At 43.5% G+C, this 14,505-nt stretch overlaps 1 protein-coding gene across 1 annotated transcript in view; it reads left to right on the top strand.

Moving 5' to 3' along the window:
• The window catches only part of map1b (microtubule-associated protein 1B), a gene marked incomplete at its 5' end in the record, with an annotated part of 56,911 nt that overhangs the window by 30,819 nt on the left and 11,587 nt on the right, over positions 1–14,505 (top strand). Inside the window, one exon of the mRNA XM_080743748.1 lies at positions 5,323–5,405. Coding sequence (XP_080599874.1) covers positions 5,323–5,405 — 83 coding nt within the window. The remainder of the gene's footprint in view (positions 1–5,322; positions 5,406–14,505) is intronic.

Below are 14,505 nucleotides of genomic sequence, written 5' to 3'. Positions count from 1 at the left end.
GGGCAAAAGTGTGACGTGACGTGACGTGACGTGTGACGGACTGACAGACTGACAGACTGACTGACAGCCGGTGGAGTTTTTTTTCTCGCAATGTAGCAGTAGATGTATAGTGGATGTACAGTGGGTTTGATAGCGCCGGTTTTCTCCGGCGTCCAAGCCCATTCAGTGAGTTGAGATGTCCCCCAAATTCAAATGAGTCAGCAGGAGGACATGTCTGATCGCCTGGTTACTCCAGACTGCAACGATGCGACATGGTGTTAGCTTGCAGGTCGTTTTAGAAGCAGGCACATGCACAAATATACATGAAAGGGGGTTTGAGCCCCTACCCTTTTATCCGTCTGTAAAAAAGTGCCTTCTCTCCAGACCATGAATGCAGTTTTTCCACTATGGTGAAAGAAATGCAAATGCCCCTCTTTCCATGCCATACCTGAAGGCAGCATTCAAGAGAATTGCCTTGTCCAAATTCTCCTGAACTTGAACACAGCATCTTATGTTGAAAGAATTGTCCTCTCTGCGTAGAAACCAAGCATCGAAAACAGCGGACCTCCAAGCTCACAACGCGTCGCAGTGTGACGCGTTGTGAGCTTGGAGGTCTGCTATTTTCACCAAAAGGGCCCTGCCTCTCTGACATTCTCTACACGTCCCTGTTTGGAAGCAATACATACCCATCATTATGATTCGCTGTCCTTACATTTCACATTCTGTCCTTTTTAGTAGGTCAGATTGATACCAAAAACAATTCAATGTAGAAACATAAATTTATCTGCATCAACATGACACCACTCTACCTCTAATAACTGTGATATTAGCAGGTAGAACGATGCGTTGACCTCGTTTGTTTTGAGGTCATAATAAAAAGCTTTTTCCTCAGGCCTTTTCTAAGAATGGCATTGAGTTTTGCTGCCGCTGCAGTCCAGTTTGCACAAAGTGGGGTCAAGTGTGATGCCATCGATGACAGGGACATGCAGAGAATGTTAGAGGGGCACCAAAAGGGCCTTTTGGTGGAAATATCGAAAATAGCAGACCTCCAAGCTCAGTAGCTCACAACGCATCGGGCTGCGACGGGTTGTGAGCTCGGAGGTTGGCTATTTGCATGGTCTGGAGAGGGCACTTTTTACAGACGGTTAAAAGGGCAGGGGCTCAAGCCCCCTTTGATGTATACTGTATGTGTGCACGTGCCTGATTGACGATGCTATGAACCTCTACGGAATGAATACTTGACCTGCTCCGAGTTATAATTATAGACGGAGAGAGGCAGAGTTCGCACTTGACATGCTTTGTTGTTGCAGCATTATTATTGTAAATATCTTGAACATAACTGGCTCAGTGCAACGGCACTATAATGTCAAAGCCAATTTCTTCCGTGGGAAAGGACAGCCCTAGGGTCAGGGGTGTCACACCAAATTCTGGGCCCCGGGTACAAGGATTCACTGCGGGCCCCCCATGAATGTTCTTCATATAGGGTGGGGGGTTTAATCCATTTAGACTGGGAACATTATTTTGTGCTTTAACTATTGAAAAATAACAGATCTACAAGCTCGCAGCGCGGCACCGAGCTTGTAGATCTGCTATTTTTTAAAAATCGTGACGATTCCTTCTTTGAAAAACCTATGTTTCTCTATGTCAGCGGTGCTCAAACTTTTTCATGTGAAGGACCCCCAAAATTATGATGTATTTGGCCACGGACCCCCATCTTAAAATATTTAGTTCCAGGGACCCCCCAGATGCAAAATATGAGTTACAAATGTTCGCTTAAAAAATACATACAGTAGCCTATATTCAAATAGCTCACAGCGCGGCACCGCGCTGTGAGCTTGTATACAGTATCTGCTATGTTTTAATAGCTAAAGTATACAATAATTAAGGCACCTCCATCTTGGGCCCTGGTAACTCAGTCCCACTCCCCCCCTTGTGAAGCCCCTGCCTAGGGTTAATGGCTACAGCTTCATCATGAGAAACGGTCTATATAAAATATGTATGGGAAAAAATTGGCCTAGCAGACAGACAGACAAACAGACAGACAGACAGACAGACGGACAAACCTACAGTAAACTGTTGTGTCATCCTAGAGATAACATGCAGGCATGCACGCACGCACGCACGCACACACGCACACACACACACACACACACACACACACACACACACACACACACACACACACACACACACAGCAGTGGTTCTCAACCTGTGGGTCGGGACCCCCAGGGGGGTCCCCAAATTATTTTGGGGGGTCCCCAAATTATTAACTTAATATGCAACATTGTTTTCTCACTCAACAGTAAACAAACCAACATAAAGTTTAAGTGTATAGAGGGTATCTGCACATTTGAGTGACAATTTAAGGACTTTTTAATACCTCTAAAATGACAAATTAAACATTGGTCAAATTGTCAAATATTCGAGGAAGAAATTGTGAAAATAGCCGATCTACATGCTCACAACGCCTTCACAATAGAATCGAGTTATAGAAAATGTAATGCCTCAACTCTTAGTGCTCGTCAGGGTGGGGGGGTCCCCAGTTAAAATATGATTATTTTGGGGGTCTTAGCCTGAAAAGGTTGAGAACCACTGGCCTACAGAGCAGCCAGACTATAGTTCTTGTCATGCTTTATTATTTGTTGGAAGTCTCACAGAAAATACCATGGTGTCGTACGGGCCATGCATTGTGTGCATTTTCTGTTGCAGTGAAATGTTAAATCTAACAGTATCTCAGCGACCGCGTTGGGCCGGTAATTACCGGTTTTGGGCCATTTTCTTTTTGACAAAGACCAGAAAATATTATTCCCTCCGGACATCCTGGCCGGTAAAAACCAAAACAGCATTTATTATTATTATTATTATTATTATTATCACCGCAGTTCAGGCACATTTCAAATCCTCTGCTCCACGATCTCTCTCTCTCTCTCTCTCTCTTTACCACATCACTCCCTCTGGTGTGAGACCACTATAACCATTATGTTATCCTTTAACTATATACTATTAATATGTACTTTTTTGCAGATCTACAAGCTCACAGCGCGGCACCAAGTGCTGCGCTGTGAGCTTGTAGATCTGCACTTTTTGATTTTATTTTTGAAAATGTGTCCAAATCTTAGAAGAAGACATTTATAGAATCGGGAGATTTGCACAAAATGTCAAGATCTTTTCAAAAATAGCAGATCTACAAGCTGGGAGCTTGTGAGCTTGTGAGCTTGTATAGCATAACATAATGGTTAAAGTAACCAGTAAGACTCCCTAATCGGGAGATACGCGCCCGTCAGGTCACATACACAAACTTTAGAAGGCAATGGTAGCCAATCAGGAGGGAATAAGGGAAATGGGACAGATCCATGTTGATGACTTGACTTTAGAGATACTGTGTACCGCTTTGCGTGATTTTAGGCCAAAATCTATAGGAGCAATGTCCAAAAATGCAAGAATCGGCCTGATGGTGGCACCAGAAGAGGGCCATGTGAGAATGGAGGTTGTGAGTTGCCATCCAAGGAGTGTGTGTGCAAAGTTTGGCATGGATCGGGGCAACGGTTTCGGAGATAAGAGCAGGGCAAAAGTGTGACGTGACGGACAGATTGACTGACAGCCGGTGGAGCTTCTCACAGTAACTGCGACCTGATGGTCGCAATAATGCACAATGCGTTCCAGGTCTCAAAAGTATATCGTAAAGTGTATCCGTCCTATTGTGCATCGTATAGAGAAAGATCACGTGCTTGTCTGTAATTAGTAGCCTAATCCATTATCGGGGGCGGGTAGGTGACGCAGCACGACAGAGCGGGCCTTGCGGAGGACCAGTAGATGTCAGGTCATTGGGGCGATAATTGGACGTGCAGATGCAGCATGATGGAGAAGGAGAGGTCATCTGGTGGTCAGAAAAAGCCAGATCAACTTGACAGGAAACATGAAAGATCATCCTCGGGCTGCTCAGATTAGATCCAGGGCATAGCCCGTGTGCCTATATATACCGGTATATATACATGCACTCACTACATACACTTGCAATTTAAGCATCGAGCAGATCGTCACTGTCGGCCAGAAACCTCCTATCTTTCAAATGTGTATTTTCTTTGTAAATGAAAGCTCTACTTCATCATACAGAAGTGTCGCAGAAAAGTAGTGAAAATAGCAGATCTGCTTGTAGACCGACTATTTACTTTTTTAAATAGTCTTTAAAATAATAACAGAAACAGGAAGGTTTTGGACATACAAGGTTTCCACCCGACAACAACAAGAATACAAGATACTCCTTTCCAGAGCGACTTTTAGAAGTGCGAGGTCAGAGTAAACGGCATGAACCCTGGTCCAGAGGTTCTCAACCTGCGGTTTTCGTCACCGCGGTAGCCTGGTACACCAGTAAGACTCCCTAATCGGGAGATAAGCAACCGTCAGGTCACAGCGTGATTTTAGGCCAAAATGTGTAGGAGCAGTGTCCAAAAATGTGTTTGGAAAAATCGGCCTGATGGTGGCGCTATATGGGACAGGTCCATGTTGATGACACGAGTGTACATACTGTGTAGTGATTTGTGTGATTTTAGGGCAAAACCTGTAGGAGTAGTGTCCAAAAATGTGTTTTGCAAGAATCGGCCTCATGGTGGCGCTAGAAGAGGGCCATGTGATAATTGCTGGGTGGAGGTTGTGGTTTGGCAGGCAAGGAGTGTGTGTGCAAAATTTGGCATGGATCGGGGCAACGGTTGCGGAGATATGAGCAGGGCAAAAGTGTGACGTGTGACGTGTGACAGACTGACTGACAGACTGACTGACTGACAGACAGACGGACAGCTGGTCGAGGTTTTGATAGTAAATGCGCCCTGACGGTCGCAATTAGCTACAGTACAGTATAGTTTACTGTACAACACGTCAAACGCGTCAATGGGCAAACAGAGGCATCAAAGAGTTTGGGGTGTTGACACGTTGTGGACCTCTAATGAGTTAAACTGGTCAAACATTGGCCAAATTGTCAAATTTTATAAGCTCACAGCGACTTGCGTTGCGAGGCGAGGTAAGCTTGTAGATCGGCTGTTTTCACAACCTTTATCTGTGGAAACCGAGTCGAACAAAATGTAATGCCACAACTCCTACATTCCAAGTGCTTGTCAGGGTGAGGGCCGGTGCCAACAAACGACAGGTTAAATAAATACTGTAGTCACATACTGTAAGTGGAGTGCAAAGACAATGCAGTGCAGAAATGTAGTAAGAAACTAGGATGCCAGGTAAATCAAAACTAGCATCTGTATTCTAAACGACATTGAAATGACATGCTTAGCATTTTGTGATATAGTTGTATGGTAGCCTTTGTTAAATCCCCTTTTTTTTTTTTTTTTTTTTCAGGTCAGAGGATTCTTCACCACAAAAGCACTGTCCTGGAGACCGTGGTGCTTATCAACCCGTCAGAAGACGCCGTCAGCACTGAGGTAAAGTGCTCTCTCAAGAGTTAGCATTTTAGCAGTGGTGGAAAAAGTACTTTTGTTTTGTAAAAGTAGCAATATTGCAACATAAAAATACTATATTAAATACCAATTATTGGCTTCAAAATGTACGTAAAGTACCAAGAGTAGAAAATATTCATTATGCAGAATGCCCCGTTTCACAAGTTTTCAATTGAATATTTTGAAAATATTGCAAATTAATCGCATATTTTTATTCTTTCTAAATCTACCTTAAACATAATATTGTTCAAGTTTTTAATACTCTTATCAGCATGGGTCATGGGAGTAGACAACGGGGAAATCTCGCTTTTGCGAACGCCCATCATTTCGACCGGAGGGTTAGCGACTCACTCCACGGAGGTTAAGGTTAGGGTGAGGGTTAGAGTCGGGTGTCGAAAAGATGAGATGTAGTAACAGCGACACGTTCCCGTAGACAACTGCTTGCTTTTGCAAATGTATTATCGAAACAATGACAAATACTATCCAGAATTGTCTTCAAGTAACAAACGGTGTGCATGGGATGAAATCATAAAATCAAGTCCAACATTAACAGGTGGGCATATTGATGTACTAACTGTAAGTTAACATAAATTGAGTGCAGAATATTGTAGCCTCCGTGATACATTCCAATAATTTAGCTCCCTATTGAAAGTAGTTGAACTTGAGGAAATGATATGTAATGCCTAATGAGTTGTGGGGGTAACAACAGTGCTGCATCTACAATGACCATGGAAATCCACACCACAACAGCAAAACATAAGCAGCATGCTGCTCACTGACATAGAGAACAGTGTCCTAAACCACAAATTGGCCAAATGGCTAAATTAAATAAACATGCGATTAACTGTGATTAAAATAATTAATCTCCGATTAACATAACGTTGAGTTAATTACAATTAATTGAGTTAACTCTGACAGCCCTAATATATACTCAGCACAAACAGAAAGGAAACTTGGCTTCGGTCCATTATATCTCCCCTTTAATAATACCAATTCGTATTGTGTTTTATATTGTATTTATCGTTGATTCGTCACCTTTACAACGAGGTGCAGTTTGTAAGCATCAGGCATTCGTGGAATGAGCACCACAGCCAAACGTGTGGGTAGCGCCGACCCAAAATTTGCCAACATTCGGTCCATTATATCCCCCCCCCCCCCCCCTTTAATTATGCCAAATGGTATTGTGTTTGATATCATTGTTATCGTTGATTTGTCACCTTTACAACGAGGTACAGCTTGTAAGGATCTGGCATTCGGGGAATGAGCAACACAGCCAAACGTGTGGGTAGCACCCCTCCAAAAATGCTCAAAATTGTTCTTTTGGTGTTCACCTTTGTTGCTTGAAGCATTGAATGATTGCACTCTCCCACAGTAATAAAGAAAAGAAGAAAAAAAAACACATATTGGTCATTTTTACACTTTGTTAATGTTAAGCTCAGTGTCAGGGAAGCCCACAACGAGAGTAAATGCCAACAGAACAGTATTGCAAGCCATTTTGGCAAAATTTGGGTTGGCGCTACCCACACATTTGGCTGTGTAGCTCATGCCTCGAATACCCGATTAGATTTGTTTTGGGGCTTTTATGCCTTTGTTGTTAGGACAGTAGGCTGACAGGAAATGGGGAGAGAGATGGGGAGTGACACGCAGGAAAGGTCGTCGGGATCGGAATTCGAACCCGCGACACGCTGTCAGGCATCAGAGCCCATGTGGTATGAGCCTGGAACACTAGGCCCCAGCATACCGTTGGTTTGGCTATCCGCATTGGTGATGAGATGTTTGAGCTGTGTATATATTGTCAATATTTGATTTGGGTGTATGCTAGGGCATTCATGAATAGTGATTTTTAGTATTCAAATTATTCGACCTCAAAGTATTCAAATAGTCGAATATTCGACAGGACTGTCCAAACTGTCAAATATTACCGGTAAGTAAGCAAGCGAGGCGTTGTGAGCATGTAGAACTGCCATTTTGCATGTAGATCTGCCATTTTGCATGTAGATCTGCCATTTTCACAATATTTATCTGTGTAACCGAGTCACATTAAATGTAATACCTACAATTCCAAGTGCTTGTCAGGGTTTATTTTGGGGGTCATGGCCTAAAAAGGTTTGAGAACCCCTGGTATAGAGCATTAACAAATTCATCCACCAGGGGCATTGACAACTCATTCTTATGACTTCCTATCTAGCCAAGCTTTATAAACAATAATAAAAAAAAAAAGCGAATATTCGAATTCGGTGAACAACATCAAATAGTGACTTTGATATTAGAATATTCAAATATTTGGTGAATGCCCTAGTGTATACTATATTAAAAAAATGTAATTGGAAGGCAGGCAGCCAAGAGGACCTATGACTCAGTCTCAGTACTAGATGCTGGCTGACTGAGACCTAACCCCCGTCACATGCCCACTAATGACATCAGGGATGTCAATTGGGTATGGCAAGGTTATGCAGCTGCCATACCCTGGGTCCAGGGGGGGGAAATAAAAGTTACTTTTAAATATAAATCCATGAAAGTCTCTGTCTATCTGTGCTGGTTATTATGTTGTTAAATTAGAGTAAAATAACTACAAATGCAAAATGTAACAAAATGGTCACTTCAACAAGGTATTATAATTATATTCTCCACACTTGTATTCTCCCCATCTTGACCAAATGGTATATTCCCAGGTTCCGCAGGTCAGCTGCACAGGTGCAATTCATTATTGTTAATTGTGGCACGTTTACGAACATGCCAAGTTTAGCTGCCATATCCTGCCCAAGAAACCGTAGAAACGGTAAATAAAATGTAGTTAAAATAAATGTATCATGCCTGCTGCTAAGGTATGGCAACATGGCTGGTGTCTTGCACACCCGTTGCACACGCGCGAAGGCGTGTCTATACGCGCGCATATCGATTGGAACGGTGGTGCGACGTAGTCACCAGAGTCTAGTGTGAATAATTTACAGATTTTGTCCCTCCATATTTGTGCAAGACTGACATCATCAATAGTTATGTCAACATCAACATGATGTGGATCAGAGATCCACAAGGAAACCGCGCCGCTATTAGACGCCATCTTGTGTTTCCATAAACCACTGTTTTTGCCTTTATTAAGACACCAGATTTGTTATAGATCCTAAATATTCTGTTGTACGACAAGATCTTTTACAGTTCCGCCTTCAGTAAAAAGACATGCCCAAAATAGCGATGCCAGGATGAAATCGGTGAAGCGATTGGGGTGGGGTTACACTTTCTGTGTTACCCGTGCCTCAGGGACGTGCTGGGCCCCTGATTCAGCCCGGGAAAAAGAGTTAGAGAGGCCCTCATTGCACGCTACAGAGAGAGATCTCTCTATTGCGCTGCTGCTACTCAAAGATTTGTGACAAAGTGACAAGCCAGTGGGCCAGTTACATGAGTTATATTAAGTCGTTGTCGGGTGGAAACCTTGTATGTCCAAAACCGTTTGTTTTGTATTTATCATTTTAAAAATGATTTAAACTAGTGAAAACAGCCGATCTACAAGCACTGTGCGCTTGTAGATCTGCTGTTTTCACTAGTTTTGTGCGACGGCCTTGTATGACGAAGCAGGGCTTTGCTTTGCGAAAAAATGTACAAATTTGAAACTTCGTATCTCCCCGACAGTGACGATTTACTTTGTCGGCCGCCCAGCCCCCAAAATGGAACAAAGGACGACATTTTATTTACATTTTTCCCTAATGGCCGGCCTGGACCGGCCGGGAATGAATCGGCCGTTCGGGAGGTGTCCCGCTTTTCCCAATGGCCAGCACGTCCCTGCCGTGCCTGTCACTGTTGCTCACACCAACCCAGCTGTATCTGCGGTCAAGCTGTGCATTCGTAACATCTCACGGCGCTGCAGGTTTGACCTGGCCAGCAGCCTGGAACAGTAGATGACATTGAAGTGGAAGAAACGCAGGGAGATCAGGGGTGTGGCAGTGGCACCAAATTCTGGGCCCTGGGTACAAGGATTCACTGTGGTGTGGGGCCCCCCATGAATGTTCTTCATAGGGGGAACTGGGAAGGCATTATTTTGTGCTTTAAGTGTTGAAAAAATAGCAGATATACGAGCTCACAGCAGGGCTGCGAGCTTGTAGATCTGCTATTTTTGAAAAATTGTGAACATTTGTGCAAGTCTTTGAATATTTCAAATCCCTCTAAGGTGTTTTTTGAAAAGCCTCAAGTGAAGGACCCCCAAAATGATGTGTGTTTGGCCACGGACCCCCATCTCAAAATGTTTATTTCCAGGGACCCCCCCAGAAGCAAAATTTTAGTTACAAATGTTTGCTTAAAAAAATACATAAATTCAAAGATTTGCACACATTTTCACCACTCGCAGCGCGATACTCTGTGCCGCGCTGTGAGCTTGTAGATCTGCTATTTTTCACTAGCTAAAGTATCAAATATGGGCCCTAGTAACTCAGTCCCACTCCCCCCCCCCTCCCCCCCCCCCCCCCTTGTGACGCCCCTGTGGGAGATTGAACACCAGCAATGGAGGGCGAGAGAGACAGAAACAGAGAGCGAAGGAAAAAACGGTTTAGAGGAGAAAGAGTGACTCAGCTAATTAACTAATGGACTCGACTGAAGTTAATTTGATATTTTAAATGCACATTCAACAAGACAGTTAAATCTAATGACAGTGTGGCTTCCCGGTTGATCTAGGATTTTGTTTGGCCAGTCTGTGACGGCCATCATCTATGACGTATCAGTATTTCTCCCAAGGTTTTAGCCTGTTCCGACCGCCATTGGCCTCAAATACAGATTCAATGTTTGATATTTCAAAAGAATTTAAAGGAAATATCTGGGAAAACATTCCATGAAGGTATACAGTACTTCCTTGGCCTACTGACAGTGTGCACGACACATTTGGCAGCAGTTTGCGAGATTAGTCCCGGATAAGCACCGTAAGAATTAAGTTAATTTCTGTAGCAGCAGTATTTATTCTCCATATAGTAGTAACTAACATTAAAATGAATATGATATCCCTTGTTGTGTCTGAATGTCTTATTGCCCTAATCAGTTGACTGCCTGCCGTTAACTCTAACCAGTGATGTAAAATAACTAAGTACATTTACTTAAGTACTGTACTAAAGTACAATTTAGAGGTATTTGTTCTTTACTCGAGTATTTCCAATTTCCAATACTTTTACTTCTACTTCTCTACATCCAAATATTGTACTTTTACTCCACTACATTTATTTGAAAACTTTAGTTACTAGTTTCTTTGCAGAATATAAATTATGTAAGGGATAACATCTTGCTCAGCGGTCGTTGTCGAGTGATAGGAGCCCGACAGGTTGATATGCCACCGCTTATTGCACGGTATACTTACTAAATAAATTAATGAATTGACCCAAGTAAAAAAACAACAGAATATTTCATTGCTTACAGTAGTGAAAGTGTTGCACTGGCCGTCCGCAGAGCGCAACGCCGCCTCGACGCAAACAAGGAAGTGTTGATCAAATAGAATCCATATTTGGTTACTGCATTGTCTATTTCTCACTTCAAATGTTTTCAAAAACATTCTTGGTAAATGGTAAATGGTGCATTTATATAGCGCTTTTATCCAAAGCGCTTTACAGAGATTGTGCATTACATTCACCCATTCACGCACACATTCATACACCGGTGGCGGAGGAAACCATGCAAGGCACCAACCTGCTCACCGGGAACAATGTGGGGTTCAGAGTGTTGCCCAAGGACTCTTCGACATTAACTCAGGGGGAGCCCGGATTCGAACTGGGAACCTTTTGGGTACCCTTCGTGCTCTAATAACGGTTTCTCTACCCCTGAGCAACGTTTAGTTCTAAATTCTAAATGACATTGTAAATGTCGCTGTGTGTTTGTTTACATGGCTGACATGTTGGATACAGCACAAGATTCACACAGTAAAGCCTCAGTGCAGCAGGTGCTCTGAGCCTTTGATTAGGCATCGGTCTGTTATCAAGCGCAGCGGTCTGTTATCCAGAAATATCAGACCGCTGATTTCAGCAATTGACCAATCAGAATCAAGCATTCAAACAAGCTGTGCAATAAAATGTTATAAAACATACATAAATCAGTTTCGCCCTATTTTATACCTTGGCTATTTGTTGTGAGCTTGTAGATTGTCTATTTTCAAACATTTTGTACTTTTACTTTTGGTACTTTAAGTGTTGAAGTGTTGACTTTAATGTTGATGCCAACACTTTAATGTTGTTGCCAACACTTGCATTACTCAAGTACATTTTGAATTCTGTACTTTTACTTGTAACAGAGTATGTCTATATTGCAGTATTGATACTTTTACTTAACGATGGGGTGCCGTGATTTTATGTGGCCACACGCACCTGTTCATTTTGATTGATTGATTGAAGAATTTATTAGAAGTTTGCAATAGAAAAAAGTACAGTTTCATGACAGTACAAATCACTGGTACAAGGTCAACTAAAAGGAGATCCTAGAAAGCCGAGGCTTATTTCCACAGGAACCACACTTTAAGTATCTCATATAACATTGAAAGACAGACGGATAGAACATAGTACTTTATCTAGGATAATATCAGTTTCAAAAGCATAACATCAAATACAAAAGGCAGAATACAAAGAAAAGGGGGGGGGGGGAGCATGGGGGCTTAGTCTATTTACAAGTCACGGGTAGCTGCTGTCTGAAGGTAGCCTGCTTCCAGACCAGAGACCCCGCCCACTCTCAGAGTGGACTCTTTCTCTGGTCTGGAGCTTAGTACATGAATCGGTTTTTATTTTCGGCTGTCCAATGAGCGCGCGGGGTGGGGGTGGGGGTGGGGTGGGTCTAACGAATATCCAATCCGCGCAGCAGTTGAAACGATTCAAACGAAGTTCACACACACACACACACACACACACACACACACACACACACACACACACACACACACACAGGCAGGCTGAGGAAGGCACACACACACACACACACGCACGAGCGCACTGATTTCACCAAGCTGTTTAATGTTGATTACAAGTTTCTGGTCGCAGTTCTGTGTGGAAGCAGTCACTGGCACAGACAGAGACACACACACAATCACACACACACTCCCCGACGGTGCGTCGCGTCCACCATGCGTCTCGATCACCGTGCGTCGCGATCACTCGCGCGCGGACACGCGCGTGCACGCTCGCAAAAAAGTCCCCCGTAAATCGCTCAGAATGGAGCACAGTTTCAGACTAAAGCGTGAGCTGAGTCTGAAATCAGGCTAGTCTGAAGGTGACTTTTCATACCAATTTTGAAGGAGGCTAGGGATTTGCTCTCCTTTAAGGCTTGTGGAAGGGCGTTCCACATGTTGATGGTATAGCAGGAGAACGAGTTAGCGCCTTGTTTAGTGTTAAATCTACGCTGATGATGATTAGTGGAGCTGCCTCTGGTGTTATGATCGTGAACATCCTTGACCTTTACGAAGTAGTTTGTCAGGTACATGGGAATCTTGGAGGTGTAGTGTATCTTGTACACCAGGCCCATTGCAAGATGCTGTACTCTGTCAGCTACTTTGAGCCACCCCACGCTTTCGTGGTGATGCTCGGTAAGGTGGGTCAGGGGAGGGAGACCAAGCACAACCCTAATTAGTTTGTTTTGGGCTGTTTGGAGCTTTAGCTTTAAGGCAGCTGGGGCGTCGCGATACCAGACAAGGACTCCGTAATCAATGAGGGGCCCAATAAGAGCACCTCCTAGTGTCTTTCGGGATTTAATATTGATCAGCGGGGCAACTCTTTGCAAGAAGCGAATTCGTTGATTGACTTTATTGATTACCTTGGTGGTCATTTTTTCACTGGATAGGTTAGCCTCCAGGATGCAACCCAGGTAGCAGATGTGGTTTTTTCTTTCTATCACAGTGTCACCTACTTTAATTGTGAAGTTCTCAACTAGGCTAAGTTTCTGACTAGATCCAAAGAGGATACATTCAGTTTTGCCTAGGTGAATTGAGAGTCTGTTGTCATTGAGCCAGGTGCAGATCTTGTTAAGTTCACAGTTAAGGGCCTTTTCAACCTGCAATATGTCTCTGCCTGAGACTAGGAGAGCCGAGTCATCCGCGAACAGAAACAGATTGCAGTCACAAGCAGATGACATGTCGTTTACGTATATTAAGAACAACAGTGGTCCTAGTATACTCCCTTGAGGTACTCCACAGTTTACTGGGAGGGGGGGGGGACAGGGTTCCGTTGACTTCCACCATCTGTTCCCTCCCCACCAAGTAAGAGTGCATCCATCTCACTGCTGTGCTATCAAGACCAATAGCTTTGAGTTTTTCAATCAGAATAGAATGATCGACGGTGTCAAATGCCTTCTGGAGGTCCAGCATGACCATGCCGCAATATTTGCCATCGTGAATTTCACGTTTGATGTAATCATTCAAATAGATGAGGCATGTATCTGTGGAATGGGACTCTCTGAAGCCAGACTGGAACTCGTAGATCAGTTTATTCTCTTCAAGATATTTAGCCACCTGTTCATAGACAATGTTTTCCATTACCTTAGAGATGGAACTAAGGATTGAGATTGGCCTGTAGTTGCCAGGGTCAAGTTTACTGCCTTTTTTGTGCAGGGGGGTTACCTTGGCTAATTTGAAGTCCTGGGGGACATAACCCTGCTTGATAGATAGATTAATAAAATCTATCTATCGGGGAGCATTAAGTAGGCCTATGCCTGGTTGTCAGGTGGGCGATGACCCAGAAAGCTGTTGCTGGATTGTGAAAAGCGAAGGGGTTTTATGATGTCGTTAAATCAGTGTATTTCATCTTTCAGGAACAGGGAAGACACATTTGCATATTATAACACCTGGGGGTCTATTAGAGCAGGGTTCCCCAATTAGTTTTCCCCAAGGGCCGAATTATGTCTAGGGTACCAAGCCGAGGGCCACAACATTGCAGGGGGCGATGGCGGCGTTCCTGCTACTCCAGGGACAGTTCAGATATCATCGTTGTCGGGTGAAAATCTTGTATGTCCAAAACCGTTCGTTTTGAATTTATAATTTTTAAAAGTATTTAAACTAGTGAAAACAGCCGATCTACAAGCACACAACGCCTCGCACCGCAAGGCGTGCAACGGCCTTGTATGATTTGCGAAAGAACATACA

This window comes from Nannobrachium achirus, assembly GCF_963921795.1.
Source record: "Nannobrachium achirus genome assembly, chromosome: 15".
Taxonomy (NCBI): Eukaryota; Metazoa; Chordata; class Actinopteri; order Myctophiformes; family Myctophidae; genus Nannobrachium; species Nannobrachium achirus.
Note: the sequence above shows the minus strand (reverse complement) of the source record. Positions and strands in the feature narration are given on the sequence as shown.